The 20512-nt window shown below is 38.1% G+C and overlaps 1 protein-coding gene across 1 annotated transcript in view; it reads right to left on the bottom strand.

Annotated features, from left to right (window-relative positions):
- Positions 1–3265: 3265 nt before the first annotated feature.
- TSNAX (translin associated factor X) overlaps positions 3266–20512 on the bottom strand; it is a 38678-nt gene continuing 21431 nt past the window's right edge. The window contains exons 5-6 of the mRNA XM_025386943.1: positions 8379–8506; positions 3266–5251 (exon numbers count right to left, since the gene is read on the bottom strand). Coding sequence (XP_025242728.1) covers positions 4874–5251; positions 8379–8506 — 506 coding nt within the window. The 3' untranslated portion in view covers positions 3266–4873. The remainder of the gene's footprint in view (positions 5252–8378; positions 8507–20512) is intronic.

Raw genomic sequence — 20512 nt, 5'->3', positions numbered from 1 at the left:
GAATGAGGTATATTCCTGGGAGGCTGAGGCAAGAGGATAACTTGAGCTTGGGGATCTGAGACCAGCCTGGGCAAAATAGTGAGACCTTGTCTCTACAAAAAAGAAAAGGCTGGGTGTGGTGGCTTATACCTGTTACCCCAGCACTTTGGAAGGCCGAGACGGATGGATCAAGTGAGGTCAGGAGCTCGAGACTAGCCTGACCAATATGGTGAAAGCCCGTCTCTACTAAAAATACAAAAATTAGCAAGGTGTAGTAGTGTGTGCCTGTAGTCCCAGCTACTCAGGAGGCTGAGACAGAAGAATTGCTTTAACGCAGGAGGCGGAGGTTGCAGTGAACCGAGATCGCACCACTGCACTTTTTACTTCCGTATGGTTGGTAGTAACAGTCCCTCGTTCACTCCTGATTTTAGTAATTTGAGTCTTTTTTTCTTGATCAGTTTAGCCAAAGGTTAATTTTGTTGATCTTTATGAAGAACCAACTTTTGGTTTTGTTGCTATTCTCAATTATTTATTATTATTTTTGGATGGAGTCTCGCTCTGTCACCCAGGTTGGAGTGCAGTGGCTCACTGCAACCTCTGCCTCCTGGGTTCAAGAGATTATCCTGCCTCAGCCTCCCAAGTAGCTAGGAATACAGGCACATGCCACCACATCCAGCTAACTTTTGTATTTTATAGTAGAGACAGGGTTTCGCTACGTTGGCCAGACTGGTCTCAAACTCCTGACCTCAGATGATCCACCTGCCTCAGCCCCCTAAAGTGCTGGGATTACAGGCGTGAGCCGCCATGCCCAGCCCTCAATTGTTTTTCTCTTCTGTATTTCATATTTCTGCTAAAATCTTTATTACCTTTCTTCTGCTTGTTTTGTGGTTTAGTTTGCTCTTTTCTGATTTCTTAAGGTTGAAGTTTAGGTTATTAATTTGAAACCTTCTTTAAATGCAGGCATTTAAAGCTATAAAGTTCCATCTGAGCACAGCTCCACTGCATCCCATATGCTATTGTGTATCAACTTTTTCTTTCCATTCACCTCCAAGTATTTTCTAATTTCCCTGTGACTTCATCTTTGACCCACTGGTTACTTAGGAGTACATTGCTTAAGTTCCACCTATTAGCAAATTATACCACTTTCCTTCTATTGATTTATAGTTTCATTCCATTGTGGTATAAGAACACGTTTTGTATGATTTTAGTATTTTTAAATTGATTGAGACATATTTTGTGGTCTGAAATTTTGCAAAGAATGTTTCATGTGCACTTGAAAAACTATGGATTCTGCTGTTGGGTGGAGCGTTCTGTGTATATGTCTGTTCAATCCAACTGGTCTACGGAGTGGTTCAAGCTCCTTACTGATCTTCTGTCATGGTGTCCTAGCCATTGGAAGTGGGGTACTGAAGTCTAGAATGATTACTGTTGAATTTTCTATTTCTCTCCACTTAAATTTTGCTGTATGTATTCTAGGGCTCTGTTAGAAATGTGTGTACATGTATACACACACATATATAATTGTTATGTATTCTTGATGGGTTGAGTCTTTTATTATATGTTGTTTCTAGCAAAAAAATAATTTTCTTAAAGTCTATTTTGTTGGATATTTTTCATATAGCCACGCTAGCTCTCTTGGTTATTGTTTGCATGGAATATCTTTTTCCATCCTTTTACTTTCAATCTACTTGTGTGTCTGAATCTAAAGTAAGTCTTATGCAGACAATAAAGGGATGGGATTAAATTTTAAAATCTGTTCTGCCAATCTAATTTAAATATCATCTTTCTTTGATTAAAAAAGCCCCAGGGCTCTCATTGTGTACTTTAAAAATCACTGACGGAGGCTGCGCACGGTGGCTCACACCTGTAATCCCAGCACTCTGGGAGGCTGAAGTGGGAGGATCACTTGAGGTCAGGGGTTTGAGAACAACCTGGCCAACATGATGAAGACCCCATCTTACTAAAAATAGAAAATTAGCCAGGCATGGTGGCACGTGCTTATAATCCCAGCTACTCAGGAGGCTGAGGAAGGAAAATCGCTTGAACCCAGGAAGTAAGTGGAGGTTGCAGTGAGCCGAGATCACGCCACTGCACTCCAGCCTGGGCAATAGAGAGTGACTCAGTCTAAAAAAAAAAAAATTTCACTGATGTAATACGTGCCAGAAATTATTTAAGAAAGAAATAACCCAATATTCTTTCACAATTTTGTCAGCAACTTACCATATGACCTAGAACCAGTTTCTTTTTCTATTAAAGGTGAAAAATGTTACCACACGATGCCATCATAGAAAGCATTTTAAAAGTGAGACACTCACAGTTGGCGTAACACCCACAGTATTAGTGTGATGGGAACTGTGGAGATATATCAGTAGCAACGGCACCAACTCACCTGCAGTGAGCTGACTGCCTACCCAAAGTCCCCTTCTCCTCTAATAGCAAAGCCCTGAATCAGTTGATCACGTCTGCCTTTCTCCCCTAGGAAAAATCCACTGGTGTATTATTATTATAGACTCCTTTTCCAAGGACTGGTTTAGGGCAATGTAAATGTTATCCAATCCGGTCAATGAAATGTGAAGAGATGTCTTCCCTGAGAGCTTATGGAAAAGATTTTCTCTCTCTTAAACGCACAAGAAGTCTCTACCCTCTCATGTTAAACAGTGTCAAGTCTTCATGATGCCTGGAAATGCAGCAACTACCCTGCAATCAATAGTGGAGTTCATTTGAGAAGAGCATAACGACAGAGGGCAGGAAGAAAGAATTCTGGGTCCCTGATGAAGTCACTGAGCAACTGAGTCAACCAGGTTAGAAACCATCCCTACCTCTAGCCTTTAAAGAAAGAATCCCCAATATTTAGCTATTCTACATTAGGTTTCTTGCTTTAACCAAAAATTCTACAACAGTTTTATTAAGTATTTCTCAATATCATCAGACAATAAGCTTAATTGCTATACTGTAATATTTTATTCAAAAGACTTCCATTTTAACCATCTGTAAAACATTTAGCCATCCATTATTATTGGACTTTTAACATTATAAATTTCACTTCAAGTGGTAGAAGGAACAAAAAATATGTGATGGGACTTTCGGCAGTATATCTTAGAATAGATATTCTAATAAATATTTGTATTACAGATGAAAACCATTACCGCACACAGTGCCATCATAGTAAGCATTTTAAAGTGAGACACTTGGAGTATGTTTAGATCGTCTCCCATCCTGTAGTGAGCTGACTACAGGTGAGTTGGGAAACCAAAAAAGCCACCATCACTAACACAAACAAACAGAATTTACTAGGCATGTCCATGTTTTATTTTCTTTAGGTGTTTTTCTGGAAAATTACATTTTCAAGGACTCAGCCCTTACAAACAGAGCTAATTTTTCAAAAAATAAAACCCAGTATCTAGATTCTCAAAACTTACAAAACCAACTGAAAATGTCTGGTTGTCATGCTCAAGTCAATTTCACATCACAAGTAATCATCTATAACTAATTTCAGTAGGCAAATTCCAATTCTAAATATTACTAATGATTACCATTGTTATTCTCAACTGTGTTGACAATTGTCTTATTGCTGAATTGTTCATAATACATTTTCTTTGGCAACTTTATTAACACCACGGGACAACTAAAGGTCTGGATTAACTTAGTATTTCAAAACTTCATTATAATTATTTAAATGTAAATGCTAGACTTAAATTATTTAAATTTAAATGCTAGATTTAAATTATTTAATTTTAATAAAATTTAAATTTAAATGCTAGAATAGGAAAGCCTCCAAACATGCCTAATATAACAAAAACAAAAATTGCTAAATAATCACTACTAAAAGCATTTCCATTGTATGTACAAGCATATAATTCAACTTAACTTTACCAACAAAAATATTATAATTCAGCTCCAATTCTCTATCAGACCTTCTGTGATAAAAAAACAAAAAAATAAATGGAGAAAGTAACATCTGGGCACCTGTCAAATTTTTATGGAAGGTTGTTTTGTATAAATTTTAAATGGCCTAAAATCAGACAGAATGTGAATTTTTCACTATAATACTTTATAAACTTGTACTTTTTTTTTTGTTTGGATGGAGTCTTGCTCTGTTGCCCAGGTTGGAGTGCAGTGGCACAATTTCAGCTCACTGCAACCTCTGCCTACTGGGTTCAAGCAATTCTCCTGCCTCAGCCTGCCAAGTAGCTGGGATTACAGGCACATGCCACCACGCCCAGCTAATTTTTGTATTTTTAGTAGAGACGGGGTTTCGCCATGTTGGTCAGGCTGGTCGCGAAATCCTGACCTCGTGATCTGCCTGCCTCGGCCTCCCAAAGTGCTGGGATTATAGGCGTGAGCCACCACGCCCAGCCTAAACTTGTATTTAAATTATATATTGATAGCTTATTCATTTTTAATTCTTGTTCCATGGAATAAGCCTATTTTTGAGGCTTGGCACAATATTAACAAGAAATTTAAACAGGAAGCTCAAGTCCAGAAGTTTAACTAAAAAATCTTTTCTATATATAATAAAATCACCAACTTAAATTACAAATTGCTTCCACTAAAAATTATCACTCCAAACTTCAGAAAAAGTAAATTAAGATAGGTTATGGCAAAAAGTGCACTGTGAAACAGGTTCACATTACAAAGATAAATGATAAAGGTTAACCAGCAAAAATTCAAAAAGGCATATATGCAAACATCTGTATGCAAACTTTCATGAATAAGATATAAGAAATGATTCATTTGGCTAATTTTATGTACAGCTTGTATACAATTTAAAACAAGTACAACTGAATATGTCTCTATGTAAAAGCCACAATAAAGTTAAATGAAATACTAAATAAGTCTTACAAATTGGTCTCTTAGGAGTTCTCAAAAGAATTAGTAACTGAGTAATGTTATTCTAAGAAATACCCTCTTCTTGATCTATCATTTCTGTTTTAACTGAAAACACATCTGCCAACATGTGTTTTGGAATTTCTGACCCTCTGACTTTCAAGGCATAACAAGCATTCTCCACTTTGGCCAAACTTTGTTTCAAGGTATACAGCTTCTTAGAGACCTCGTAAGGTCCAGTGTTGCCAATGAATGAAAACCCATCATAAACCTGACGTAAAAACTGGCTCACTTCAAAGGGGGTGTCAATGTCCCCATTCCCCACACTGTTAATACACATCCGCATCAATTCTCCAGTTAAGTCAGCCACTCCCAGAAGGTAATCGACAGGTGTGACTCTCAGTCTCCAAGTACCAAACTGCTCATCCTGTGTATCAGAAGAAGGCTGGTTTAAAAAAAAAAAACAAAAGACTGTGAAAAAGAGTGAATATAGCATGTATCACATTTATTATAGAAGTACAAAATCAATAGCAAATCAGTCATACTAATTTTTTCTAAATAAAATAAATCTATTTTGCTTAATAACCATTTGGGATGTACAGGAGGAATCTGTGCCCTGGGTAGTGAATTGAACCATATGCCTTCAAGATGCTTTTGAAATGTATCATTATGAAACCAACTATTTCCAACTCTACTTGACGTACAAAATAAAAATATTCTTAAACAAGGCTTAATAACTTTATTGCAGGACAATTAGTTACTTAAATGGAAAATCATACGGCCCTCCAAGTTTGTGATCCATTAATGTTTTTCTAAGTTGCTCAGTCTTTTTCTGGCCTCTTGTCTTTCCCTACTCAGCAATGACCATCACAATTTATTATTCTCTCACTGCATCCTCAATTCCCTTAGACTGCTGTATTTTCTACTGCACCTACCCAGCAAAAACAGAATCCTCAATCAACACTAAAATCTACTCATTAGTCCTTTATTCAGGTGGCTGAGTACCACTCACCAAGTTAAAAAACGGTAATCACAACTGCAGAGTTTTTACCACTACAAATTACTCTCCAATCCTTTTACTTATCATTAGATGGTTCTCTCTCCAGCCTCTTCAGACACGATTTCAAACCTTTCACCCTCAGTGCTCTACTCAAATCCCAAACCTCTTCACTTTCAGTAGACAAGCTTGCGCAACTTCACTGACCGGGTCTCATTTGCCAGCTTACCTAGCACAATTTCTCGCAACTGCCTTTATCCCTACCAAAAAAAAAATATTTATATCCACAGCCATCTTTACCTTCTATCCTCCAGTCTCAGATGATGAGTTGTCCCTCCTCTTGTTTGAGGTTAACTCTTCCAAATGACCTTGACCCATCTCCTCCCACCTCTTCCAGGACCTTGCTTCATAAGGTGTATGCCCTTGGGCAAGTTATTTCATCTCTCTAAACCTCAGTTTCCTCATCTGTAAAATGGGATAACAGTACCTACCTCAGAGGTTTAAGGATTAAATGAGATAACATTTACCAAGTTCTTGGCATAATGCCCAACACAAAGTAAATATTCAACAAATGCTAGCTGCTATCATGATTACTATCATCATGAAATCTCTCTCCACATCAATTTCCCTCTATTGAATTCTTTCTGGCAGAGACAATGCCTAAATTGCTATTAAAAGACTGTATGTATAAAAGGGTAGTTGAAGTTTCAGTTACATCAAAGGACATTTTAGGTAGTGGGAACTACAAAGGTGTGCAGGTAAGAATTGTGCATTTGAGGAACTAATAATTCTTTTGATTCAAGTTTAAAGGAAGTTACATAAATGTAAGCTGAGAAGAGGGAGATAGCTTTCTTAAGATCACTCTTTGCTATGTATCTAATATATGACTCCTAACACTGAACTCTGCAGAGACCATCTAGTGCAACGTCCTCATCGTTTAGCATAAGAAATCAGGCCAGAGAAACATCACAGGTAATATGATGTTGAGCTATGGGAATATGATAGCTAGTTAGTGGCACTATTGTTTCCAATCTATTTTTCTGCACATTTGAAATTTTTTCACAAAAAGTTTTTTAAATAAAAATTACATAGTTTTGACAATATTCTCAACAGGCAAGTCAGAGCAAAATACCTTTCCCAATCAAATTCCCAGAATTTTCAGCACCACGCATCTTTAGCACTAAAACTTATTTATGAACATAGTCTTTAATTTGAAACGTGTGTATGAACATTATAGCCCCATAATCTTAAAATAATCTAGTACCTAAGTCCTGAAAACAGTACTCTGACTCTCAATTTTCTGGCCTTTTCCCCAATATTTTCATTTTGAAACAGAGAGAACTTGAAAGGAAAGTGTGGAAACTTCCCTAATATTATGTGAGAAGCAGGGTCAAACAGGCCTGCTTTACTTCTTCGTGTAATTCAGTCTACACTATACGAATAAAAAATATGAAGAAATGTTACTTCTCAAAATAAACTTCCTCCTTAATACACTTTATATAATTTAAAAAGTTAATACATGGCTTCCTTAAAGTAAGTTATACCTGTCATGCCAAATTAGTCTCATTTGTTTTAATATTTTAGCTGATATTCAAGAAAATATTATTTCTACAGTATCTTCCATCTCCTGCCTATATGGTGTTTTTAAAAGTGATTTTAAAAAGATAAAAGATATGAAAATTTAAAAATTTTATTTAATTTGATCTTTAAGTGTACTGGTATCTCTGAAAGTATCAAATAGTCAATACAGCTTACCTTATTGCCTGAATGTTATATCTTGAAACCCAGAAGGAAAAAAATAGTATTTGTTTAAAAGTCAAACTGCAAAGTTTTTTTTCTTAATTCAGAAAAGCTACATAAATTTCAGATACAAGCATTATTGAGTAAATGATTAACAGCTCTCACTATATAAAAACTACTTTATAATAGCAAACTACTGAGCACTCCTGTGTCAGGTGCTATATACAATGCATATTACGTGTCAGGTGCTGCTGTATATTGCCTAATTAATAACCTTTAGGTCAAATCCTTTAAAACAACCCTTTGAGGTAGGTACCTGATGCAAGGGATCCCTGTAGCACACTGTGAGAAGTGCTGGGAGAGCAGACAAGGGCACAGGCTTGGATTCCAAACCTAACTTGAAATCCTAGCTCTGCTACACTTTTTAGTTGTGTGACTTCTGGTAAGTTACTTAACCTCTCTAAAAGCCTGTTTCTTTCTGTATAAAATGAGAGTAATAATGCTTACCACATACGGTTAATACAAAGATTAAATAAGATAGTGCTTACAAAGGGCAGGTGAAAAATAGAGAGTAAAACCAAAAGAGGACTTAGAGTAAGCACTCCATAATGCTTTAGGTAAAGAGCATTACTTTCCCAATATGCCCAGAGTTGTTCTTGTTCTATCCACTAACTGAAATATTTAAAAAGACCATTTCCTAGTTGAGACTCTACAAAACCACACTTTAGAAAGAACATTCCCATCTCAGTCTTAGCATAAGCCAATAAATCTACTAGAATCATCATACTGTTACTTAAATTATATCATAAATGTGAAATAAACTTTAAATTCTCACAGTTTTATTTTCTTTCCCATTGTCGTCAGTCGTAAATATCAATTGTTTATTAATTTCATCCATACTAATTAATGATCGTGTTTTGATGAAGTGTTGGAAAGAGACAGCTTCCACATATTCCTGTAGTCCTGAAAACACGACAAAGAAAATTAACTAAGAATAAGCACTTAATTAGTAAGAATGTCATAATAAAAAACTTCAAATTGATCATCATCTAGCTCAAAAAAAAAGCTTAATGGATGCCTACTATAATGCCAGTACTAGACTAGATACTTGGAATAGAAAGAATGGCATGGAGGCCGGGCGCGGTGGCTCACGCCTGTAATCCCAGCACTTTGAAAGGCCAAGGTGGGTGGATCACTTCAGGTCAGGAGTTCGAGACCAACCTGACCAACATAGCAAAACCCCATCTCTACTAAAAATACAAAAATTAGCTAGGTGTGGTGGCGGGCACCTGTAATCTCAGTACTAGGGAGGCTGAGGCAGGAGAATCACTTGAACCTGGGAGGCGAAGGCTGCAGGCTGCAGTGAGCTGAGATCATGCCACTGCATTGCAGTCGGCAACGCGAGCAAAACTCCATCTCAAAAAAAAAAAAAAAAGAATGGCACAGATGGTGGGAACTGCCACTGAACAAAGCAAACATTCCTGTGACAGCTCATATATAAATGTATTCAGTTTCTTCTTTCTACATCATAAGTCATTAGTCTTAAAATTCTACTTTTTCCTACAGAGAGAAATATCAAAGATTTTTAGGGTTTGTTTTTTTTTTTTTGGAGACAGAGTTTTGCTCTTGTTGCCCAGGCTGGCACGATCTTGGCTGACTGCAACCTCCGCCTCCCGGGTTCAAGCAATTCTCCTGCTTCAGCCTCTGGAGAGTAGCTGGGATTACAGGTGCCCACCCCTACGCTTGGCTAATTTTTGTATTTTTCGTAGAAACGAGGTTTCATGATGTGGGCCGGGCTGGTCTTGAACTCCTGACCTCAGGTGATTCGCCCACCTCAGGCCTCCCAAAGTGCTGGGATTACAGGCGTGAGCTACTGTGCCCAGCCAGAAAAAAAAAATTTTTAAGAGTTTAAGTAATAAGGATTTAAGAAAAGCCTATTCTTGCTGGGCACGGTTGGCTCACGACTATAATTCCAGAACTTTGGGAGGCCGAGGTGGGTGGATCACCTGAGGTCAGGAGTTCAAGACCATCCTGGCAACATGGCAAAACCTCGTCTCTACTAAAAACACAAAAACAATTAGCTGGGTGTGGTGGCAGGAGTCTGTAATCCCAGCTACAGCTACTCGGGAGGCTGAGGCAAGAGAATCGCTTGAACCTGGGAGCCGGAGCTTGCGGTGAGCTCAGATCGCGACACTGCACTCCAGCCTGGGGTACAAGAGCAAGACTTCGTCCCAAAAAAAAAAAAAAAAGAAAAGCCTATTCCATAAATTTTGATAGACTTTAATAAAAATTATACAAATTAATTTTTGTTGTATTTTGCTGGTTAATGAAGCGATGATTCAAACAAATGAGACACAAAATTAAGAATCATTTGGGCCGGGCACGATGGCTGATGCCTGTAATCCCAGCACTTTGGGAGACTGAGGCATATGGATCACGAGGTCAGGACATTGAAACCATCCTGGCTAACACGGTGAAACCCCCATCTCTATTAAAAATACAAAAAAATTAGCCGGGCGCGGTGGCGGGCACCTGTAGTCCCAGCTATTCGGGAGGCTGAGGCAGGAGAATGGCGTGAACCCGGGAGGCGGAGCTTACAGTGAGCCAAGATAGCGCCACTGTACTCCAGACTGGGCGGCAGAGCAAGACTCCGTCTCAAAAATTAATAAATAAATAAATAAATAAATAAATAAATAAAAATTTAAAAAAAAAAAAACCCAGAATCATTTGGATCTTTCTTAAAGTTTTAACAGGCAAAATCACTTTAAGTAATGTAGGTAAAAGTGTCAAAATACTGTTTATCTCTTAATAGTTCAAAATGGACCTAAGACTAGGTAACTCCTTTCTGCTTTGGTAGTTGAAACAAAAAAGAGCTATGCAATACAGTTTTGTACAAGATAGAAACAACTCTTGAAAAGTAAATTTTGGTAAAGACCAAAATGTAACTATAGTTTTAAAATTTTTTATATAAATGTAAAGGCCACATGTGCAATTTTGTTACATGTCTACAGTACTATACTTTTCCAAGTGTTTTAAGACAACTACATTCTATAGCCACAATTTTCAATATTATTTTATTATGTCTTAATCTAAAAGGTGATACAGGGAAAAAGCATTTCTTAATTATAATTATTGTTAGGTTAAGAAACTTTGTCTTTTTGAGGGTTTGTTGTAAAAACAGCAAGAGAATACATTTCTGATTATGCAAAGAAAACTCAGAACTTAACAGGATCATAATACTTAAGTTCTCTAACATTTTTTATGACAGAGTCCTGCTACTTACAAATCTCCCCCACCTGGCACTACACTTCTGGTCTGCCGGCAACAGTGTTGGGGAGGCTAACAGCTATAGTATCATCACATCAAACGCCAGGCAAAGGTCAAGGATACCAGGGAAAATGGGTGACCCTGGTTTTGGTAGCACTAAGAGTAAACTTAACTAAATGAAAATATTCTGAGCTGCAAATGATGCCCAAATATAGGTCAGAAGGGATAATTTGTTTAACAAACTATAATGTTCTGAGCAATTAAACATTAACAAGATTAAGTTTAACAAAAGAGAGGATGTCATTTATATTTATAATTTAAAATATTTTTATTAAATGTTTAATTTTTTGAATTATTAGTTTTATGAATAGGTGACACCATCCAGTTCCCCCCTCAAAGAAAATCGCTGTTATTTCCTTCTAAAGATACTTCACGCACACAAAAGCAAACAGCAAAACGTAAAGATTAATAATCACATCTCTATGCTCTAATGTGGCTAGCCTCTTATGAGCTAAACAAGAAGACATGCACAAAGATTTACATATAAGGATGTTCGTCATTGTAACAAAAAAAATTTTTAAAGTTAGAAGACCAGTAATAGGTGTATCACTTGTCAATTTTTGTCTCTTACTTCCATTATTTCAGAAAAAAGAGGTAGATGCTTAAAGCATGTCTCCTATGCCAGCTGGCAATCTATTAAGCGTTGTTGGTACAGGGTGCTAGGTGCTCAAAGAACTGTAAAGGAAAGAGCTCTCTGCCTGGTTCTGCTGTGCCCCTCTTCACAGCCCTCTGAGTGTGGGGCAGCCAGCATTTCAAGGTGGCCAGCAGCAGGTAGTACCTGCCTGGGGACAGCTTCTTTTGTACTCCAGAGAATGCCTTTCCAGTAAACTGCCTCCTTGGGCAGGGAATTCCTTTCCATGGCACTTCCCATGGACAGCTTCCCAGAGGTTCATCAGCACAACAGCTCAGCAAACGTCTCTGCCATCTGATGGGCCATGCCCACACTCTCCAGCATGGTCTGGACCTCATCCTGTGAAGGGTGAGGGTGGGGTTCTGCCAAATTTACTTCCTTGGGTGCTCTGCCTCTGCCCTAGGGGTAGAGGCTGCTCACTCTATCTGAGATTCCAGTACTCTTTAGAGTTCTCTTTTATAACCCCCTATACAGTTAATAAGTCTGTATGTTGTATTTAACTTTCCCTGTTCATATTACTGTCTAATTTCTGTTTCCTGTGTGGACCCTGATGAATACAATAGGGAATTAGGAAAATAAATAATGGTATTACTTCTTCAGCCCTATTACCTATAGAAGGTGTTCCATTTTCTGTGGCCAGTCACTGTATTAGGTTCAGGATCAAGATTCAGTACCAGCTGGGAGCCTCAGATGAATTTTCCCTTTAACATACTAAGTGTTCCCACTTTATGTTCTATACTGAATGCTTATAGAAATACTGAAACATACTCAGATCTGTCCTATCCATAGACCCTATCTTTCCTCTCAACTATTGCTCCATCTCTCTCCTCCTCCTCTGAGCTAAGTTTCTTGAAGTAGCTGGCTATATCATTTCCTCAAAAACTTCATCTCACACTTCTCAACCTACTTCAGTCTAGCTTGGGTACACCTCTAAACCAAAATAGTTCTTGCTAAGATGACCATAATAAATAAGACTAATGGATATTTTTTCCATCTTAATCTCAGGAGCATTCAGCATTTTGGGCCACTTCCCCTCTTTAAACAAGTTTTTTTTTTTTTTTTTTTTTTTTTTGAGACAGAGTCTCGCTCTGCCGCCCAGGCTGGAGTGCAGTGGCGCGATCTTGGCTCACTGCAAGCTCCGCCTCCCGGGTTCATGCCATTCTCCTGCCTCAGCCTCCCGAGTAGCTGGGACTACAGGCGCCCGCCACCTCGCCCGGCTAGTTTTTTTGTATTTTTCAGTAGAGACGGGGTTTCACCGTGTCAGCCAGGATGGTCTCGATCTCCTGACCTCGTGATCCGCCCGTCTCGGCCTCCCAAAGTGCTGGGATTACAGGCTTGAGCCACCGCGCCCGGCCTAAACAAGTTTTCCTTTGATTCCTTTGACAGCATCATCTCCTGATTTCCCACTTTTCTCTCTCTAGCCATGTCTTCTGAAGTCTCTGCCTCTAGTAGTCCTAGGCTCCCTCCAGTTCATCTACACTTGGTTTCAAGTAACCTTGCGGTCCTTAAACTTCACATCTCTGGCCTACAGGCACACATATCCAAATGAATATCTGACACCCTTATCAAAGATACCTCAAAATCAACACTTCCAACAATGAACTCACTGTCTTCCTTCCAAACCTGGTTCTCTCAGTTTTGCCAATTCTAAGCATGTCCTGGTCTCTCCCCATCTATTCTTGACCTCTTCTCATCCGTTCTCACACTGCAGACTGTTTACCTTTTTAATACGTAATGACGACCACATCATTCCCCAGTTTAAAGCCCAAACAGCTTCCCATGGCACCCAGAATACAGGGCAAAACCATTAAAGTAGCTTGTAAGACCCTGCTTAATTTCACCCCCACTTACACTATCAGCCTCAATTCACGCTATAGTTAAGTCATAACTCACAAAGGCTTACATTTCCAAGATGGGTACGTAAACATATGTCTGTATGCATATTGAGCAAAAAATAGCACTGCTTTAAATGTCAGAATCAAACACAACTGGCAAGGTGCTTGTCTTATACATGGCAATAGGTAGGGAGGGAAACAGTATAAAAACTAAGACGGTGTCCGTTGAAGGCAGTACACACATATTTTCCTGAGCCTTGAATAATATTACATTCAACAAACGGGATAAACAGCATTACATGGGAAGGGGACTGTCATTCTCCCCACCCCGCCCAATGTAACACTGTTTATCCTATTTGTTAAATTTAGTATTATTTCAAATGTAGCTGTTGATAAGACCACAAATACTTTAGCAACAACATACCACCAATATTCTGTATCATTCAGCAGTGCCTTGTTACAGAAGCAAGTAGCATTTCTGTTTGGCTGCCATATAGTTTAATTTCATTAAAGTACTTTTTTTTTTCATATTTCACTAGAAGAATAGTTCAAAATATTCCAAATTTTAAAAGTACCATAGAGATCATGGCATCTAGTAATTTTACAACTGAGGCCCAGGCCTGGAATTTAGTTGTACCTAGTTGATTTTACTAATTACAAATTATTTTTAAAAATAAATTCACTAAAACCATTTTCCATGCTTTGAATTGACTCATGGACAAAACAACTTTTTACAACTAATGAAGGTGAACAAACTTGTTTTCCATTGACAAATGCATATTTTACCATATAATTGTCTCCATAATTGTCATCTTTGTTCAATAACATTCATTCAGAAGCAGTAGTTTTAAAAATATGACTTTGCTTTTTGATTGCCCATTGTTTTTCTTTCCCCTCTTCCGTTGTGGAACTACGAAATTTAAAATTATTCATCTTTTCTTATCCAAGGCTCTTTGGTTCCTCCCCTCAACTTAGCTCCATTTCTACTCTTGCATGTCCAAAAACTCCTTAAGGACTGTATTCAACAAACGGACATCTACCCTGAGACAATATCCTTAATTATCACAGAGAACCTAGGAAAACAGGAATTTCAGTCTTTCCTTGAGCAGGAGCAAACTCTAAGACATGCTTTTACTCCAATCACCTCTGTAAGCCAAATACTGCAATACAGCAAGCAATATTTGTTCCCAAGAAAATGAATTATGGCATCTTGCTTAAAGAGCTGAAGTGGTTAGAATTCGTTTGATTTTTTAAAAAATTAGCAGTTTCATTTTATTTTTTCTCTGGTTTTTTTATTGTGGTAAAATAAACGTAACATTTACTAGCTTAACCATTTTTAAGTGTACAGTGTAGTGGTATTAAATACATTCATAATGTACAACCATTATTACCATTCGTCTCCAGAATTCTTTTATTAATCTTTCCAAAATGAAACTCTGGACTGAGCATTTCTTAATCTAACTCCCCATCCCTCCTCCCCTCAGCTCCTGCCAACCACCATTCTACTTTCTGGTGTCTGCGATTTTGACTAGTCTAGGTACCTCACGTAAGTAACAAATATGGTATTTGCCCTTTTGTGATTGGCTTATTTCACTTTGTATAATGTCTTCAAGCTTCATCCATGTTGTAACATATGTCAGAATTTCCTTCCTGTTTAAGGCTGAATAATACTCTGTTGTATGCATATATCACATTTTGTTTATTCACTCATCTATAGATAAGACTATTGAGTCACTTCCACCTTTTGGCTTTTGTGAGTAATGCTGCTGTAAACATGACTATTCATACCTGTTCAAGTTCCCGCTTTCAATTATTTATGGGTATCACCCAGAAGCCCTCAACAAAACTTTTAAGAAATAAAATAATAATTTACTAAGTCTTGAATGTCTACTACATGTAAGAGTATGGATCTGGAACTTTACATCCATCTATTTAATGCTCACTATTGTGTGACTGTATTACTATCCCTAATGAACAAATTGAGGCACAGAGAAGTTAAGAAATTCAGCCAAGTCACACAGTAAATAGTGAGTTTCTAGAATTCAAAAGCCCACACCCTTCCCACCTTACCTACTTCTTTATAGTCATCTCCATATAAAACACACCCATTTTTCTCAACATTTTTCCCCACTAAATTCCTAGTTCAGCTTTTCTCCATGTTTTGCTTAACCTTATTCTGTAGTCTTCCAAACACACTATATACTTTCATGATTCCATGCCATTCTGTGACTATGAAGCCTTCTCTCACATCTTTTTCTACCTACAACAATAGTTTAAATGTTTTAATACACCCTAATCAAGGTGGCACTTGTCTCTTCATTCTCACAATATAAAACTTATACTTCAATTAAATGTTTCAGTCAGTTTTAGATTACAAACAGCTGTCTGATCACCTATTTTGCACCCTAGAACTCTGAGGGTGGGGACAATGCCCAGACGACTTTGCTCCTTGGCCCTCTCCCAAAGATAGCAACTCATATGTACAAGGGACTCAACTGTTTTCCATAAATTCCTTCCAATAATCTGTTTCTCCTCACCAAAGTCTATGAAACTGTAAGTGCCTCAACAAACAAAACTATTTTAAAATTAGGTATTCAATTATTCAGTTGTACTTAATTTATAATACTTTCTAACAAGATCAGAGTTCAAACTGATGAAGAGCAGAATCTGAAGTCTTGATTTATTTTTTAATAGGGAAAAGAGAGAATATGGAATAAGAGTCCTCAAACTTTATCTTTGGTGTCAATCTCTATTAAATGTGGGTAGGTGTCAGATATTTAATTTTCAAGTATATCTAGTCATTATTTCAAGTACATCTAGTCATTATATAAGTTGTCCTTGAAATGTGTTAACGAAAGTTACTTCAGAGATGAGGTGGCCATTTTTGCTCCATAGAAATTAGGTTTCATGGGCCGGGCATGGTGGCTTACACCTGTAATCCCAGGACTTTGGGAGGCCAAGGAGGGTGGATCACCTGAGGTCGGGAGTTTGAGACCAGCCTGACCAACATAGAGAAACCCCGTCTCTACTAAAAATACAAAATTAGCCGGGCGCTGTGGCACGTGCCTGTAATCCCAGCTACTCGGGAGACGGAGGCAGGAGAAGCGCTTGAAACCGGGAGGCGGAGGTTGTGGTGAACTCTCGCCATTGCACTCCAGCCTGGGCAACAAGAGCAAAACTCCATCTCAAAAAAGAAAAAAGAAAAAAGAAAGACATTAGGTTTCATGCTATAACGTCGAGAAAGTTCAAGGACATCTGGCCCAAAACACTGAAAAGCATTTTTGGTCACATGTAGGTAAGAGGATGTTTAAACAAGTTATGTTTCAACCTGATAAAAAGGACATCCGCTATTTTCAGTGAATAGTCCCCAAGGTGAAAATTTTCAACGTACTGCTGTATTCCATCAAACAATGCCTTCCCCTTCTGTCTTTGCCTTGGATAAAATCCAATTAGAATTATTTACAGAATCAGCTGCCAGTAAGAGAGAAGTCTGTACGTCGCTTTTATGTAAATTGTTATTTTTTTCCTTGTTCTCCTATTAGAACATGTAACAGGGAAACCCAGTTAAAGGCTTCTGATTATTTTTACATATTCCTTTAATATTTAAACAATATGCATCCAGTCCAACTCTCCACCAAAAACTATATATAAAGGCCAACAGATATGACACAGGTTTCACTATAAATTTGAACCTCACATGTCTCAACTTTGTTTCTTGGTTTTTAATGCTTTTTCAGAAATTGTTTAACATATGATCTGGCAATTCTGCTCCTAGGTATATACACCCAAAGGAGCTGAAAGCATATATTCACACAAAGACTTGTAGGCAAATACTAACAGCAGTTATTATTCACAAAGGCCAAAAAGTGGAAACAACCCAAAAGTCCACCAACTGATGACAGATTAACAAAATACGGTATATCCATAAAACAGACTCAAACTCAGTTATTAAAAAGGAATGAAATACAGATACATGCTATGACATAGCTGAACTCGGAAAACATGCTCAAAGAAACAAGACACAAGAGGCCATATATGGTTTGATTCAGTTTATATGAGAGATCCAGAATAGACAAATCCATAGAGACAGAAAGTAGATTAGTGGTGACCGGGGGCTAACCCTGGTATTAGAAGGGGGAATGGGGAATGACTGCTAATAGGTAAGAGGTTTCTTTTGAGTGTGATGAAAATGTTCTGGTATTAGACAGTGATAAGTACATAACCTTGTGAAAATAGTAAACACTGAATTATTCAATTTAAAAGGGTTAATTATGTGGTATGTAATGTCTCAATTTTTAAAAATTGCACTTGGAACTATTTCTCTGAGTACCACATGAATTTTTAAAACAAGTTAACATCACCAAATCAATCACTGAAATGTTAAAATGAAATCAGATTTATAATGGATTCACAGGCCACTCTGCTAAAAATCTACTTTCAAATACATGAAGTGTACATTTAAAATAAATATAGCTATATGCCTCAGCTTTGTAAAGTATGTGCGCTTATACTACCAACAGTAAACTCTAAATAGAATTCCACTAATTTGAATTTTGTCTTAGTAGGGTTTGTTTTGTTTTGTTTGAGACAATCTGGCTCTGTTGCCCAGGCTGGAGCACAGTGGCACGACCTCGGCTCACTGCAACCTCTGCCACCTGGGTTCAAGCGATTCTCCTGCCTCAGCCTCCTGAGTAGCTGGGATTACAAGTGCCTGCTGCTGCACCCAGATAATTTTTGTAGACAGAGTTTCACCATGTTGTCTATGCTTGTCTCGAACTCATGACCTCAAGTGATTCGCCCACCTTGGTCTCCCAAAGTGCTGGGATTACAGGCGTGGGCCACCGTGCCCGGAATGGATCTTTTTTTAAAAAGAGACATGGTCTTGCTCTGTCACACAGGCTGGAGTGCAGTGATACAATTGTGGCTCACTGCAGCTTCAAACTCCTTGGCTCAAGCGATCCTCATGCCTTAGCCTTCCCAGTAACTAGGACTGCAGAGCAAGCAACTATGCCTAGCTAATGGCTTTTTGATTTTTTTTACTTTTTTGTAGTGACAGGATTTTGCTAAGTTGCACAGACTGGTCGCAAGTGATCCTCCCACCATAACCTCCCAAAGTGCTGGGATTACAGGTATGAGCTACCACTTCCAGCCCTAAGCAGGGTTTTTACATTAGCACTGAAGGACGAGTATTGAGCAAATTGGTGCCACTGAGTTTTTATCCAAAATGAAAATAAATGTTAAAATTTAGTACAACATTACAGATTAATTTTGCTAAATTCAAGAAGGGTTAGGAACAAATATTTGTTAATGGTTATATGTCAAACAAAGTAAGAAATGCTTTCCATAAATGTATTTTATTTAATTTCCAAAAAATCCAGGAGGTAGCTATTAATGTTCTCATGCTGAAGAAAGAAAGCTGAAATTCAAATAGGTTGTACACTTTGTTCCAAGATTACAGAGCTATGGAATATTAAAACATAAAAGCCCAGGTCTGTCTGATGGCAAAGTCTCTCTCTTTCTACTTCACCTCACTGAGCAAGTCTTATCTCTTATAAGGAGACCTCACAGACTAGAAAAGTTAATACCAATCTGGGGATCTTCTAATATTGACTTTCCTAATACCAAAGGACCACATTTTCTTCCTATCTTGCTTAATTATTATAATAATCATTTAAATACCTCATCTGCACTTTCAACTACTTTGTCCCTTGGAGTCATATTCCAGGTATTTTAACAGGAATATAAAGTGCTATATAAATAAACTCCAAACTTTAAATATATTTTTATTTTCTTAATACACTAAACTATATTTATTATAGAACTGCTTACCAAGTGACATAAAATGTAACCAATTATTCCTCAAATCATTCCGATAATTCTCAAAATCATTTAATTTTTAGATGCTGTTGGAAAGGTCTTTTGATTTGACTTCCCTTGTCTGAGCCATGATTTGATATGGAGAGTATCATCACACTCTTCCTATGACCGCCTCCATTAAAATGACGGTTATCAGGCAACTGGGTTCCTGCCAATGTAGGGGATTCACACAGGCCTGCCCCCATTCTCAGCTTCCAATTCCCCCGACCATTCCTTTAGTCTCTGTTCCTCTCTCATCACACTCTCCCCCTCAACCAATGGGGGACGAAGGGAGTAGAAGAGGAAAACGAAGGAAGGAAGAAGAAAAGAAAGAAAATCTGTGCTCTCACTTGCTGGGATGCCTGCAGTCCTGTGATGGTTATCAATAAGGCTCCCTTCCCCCAGACTTTTTCCCTTATGTGCAGAGACAGCCACTTCTCTTTCCACCGGGGGGCCATACCTCAAATAAAGCAATGCTTCTGAACCCACCTGAGATTGTAAATGCAGCCTGAGAGAATATGGTCTGCATGAAATATCTGTTTATATCCCTGGTTCCCAGAAGAGTTATCAGGCACTATTTGCTTTTCCCCTTAAGGCACCTCTTCTTGGGGCTTTACAAAGGAAGTCCACAGCTCAAATGCACAACACAAAACCCCCACCCACCCCTGGCCTTAAAAGCAACTCCCCAGTCCCTCCACTCCAAAGTAACATTTGTAGCTCATCCTCTAGCTGCAGTGCACAAACCAAAAAGTATATGTTATGGACTGAACTGGGCTGCCCCAAATATGCAGAGCATATGTTGAAGCCCTAACCTCTAGTACCTGAGAATGTGAGTGTATTTAGAGACAGGGTCTTTAAAGGGGTGATTAAGTTAAAATGAGGCCACTGAGGTGTACCTTAATTGAACATGACTGGAGATATAAGGAAAGATTAGGACACACAGAGACAACAGAGATGTGTGTGCATGTGTGCACAAGGCCATGTGAAGACCCAGGGAAAAGACAGCCATCTGCATGTCATGGAAAGAGGCCTCAGGGGAAATCAAACTTGCCAACACCTTGATCTCAGACTTTAGGCCTCCAGAACTGCAAGACAATAAATTTCTATTTAAGCCACCAGTCTGTGGTATTTTATTATGGCAGGCCTAGTAAACTAATATAGTATCTTGGATTCAGTGCACCTTTGGCTTCTGAGATAAACCACATGCGCTGAAATTTGTATTATTAATTTTACTACTCATCACAGTTGACAATATACTACTTACCAACAAGCACAGAAGTATGTATTTCTATTTTAACAACAAACATGGCCACAATAATG

This window comes from Theropithecus gelada, chromosome 1, assembly GCF_003255815.1.
Source record: "Theropithecus gelada isolate Dixy chromosome 1, Tgel_1.0, whole genome shotgun sequence".
In the NCBI taxonomy this organism is placed as follows: Eukaryota; Metazoa; Chordata; class Mammalia; order Primates; family Cercopithecidae; genus Theropithecus; species Theropithecus gelada.
The sequence above is the reverse complement of the archived record's forward strand: the minus strand, read 5'-3'. Positions and strand labels throughout refer to the sequence as shown.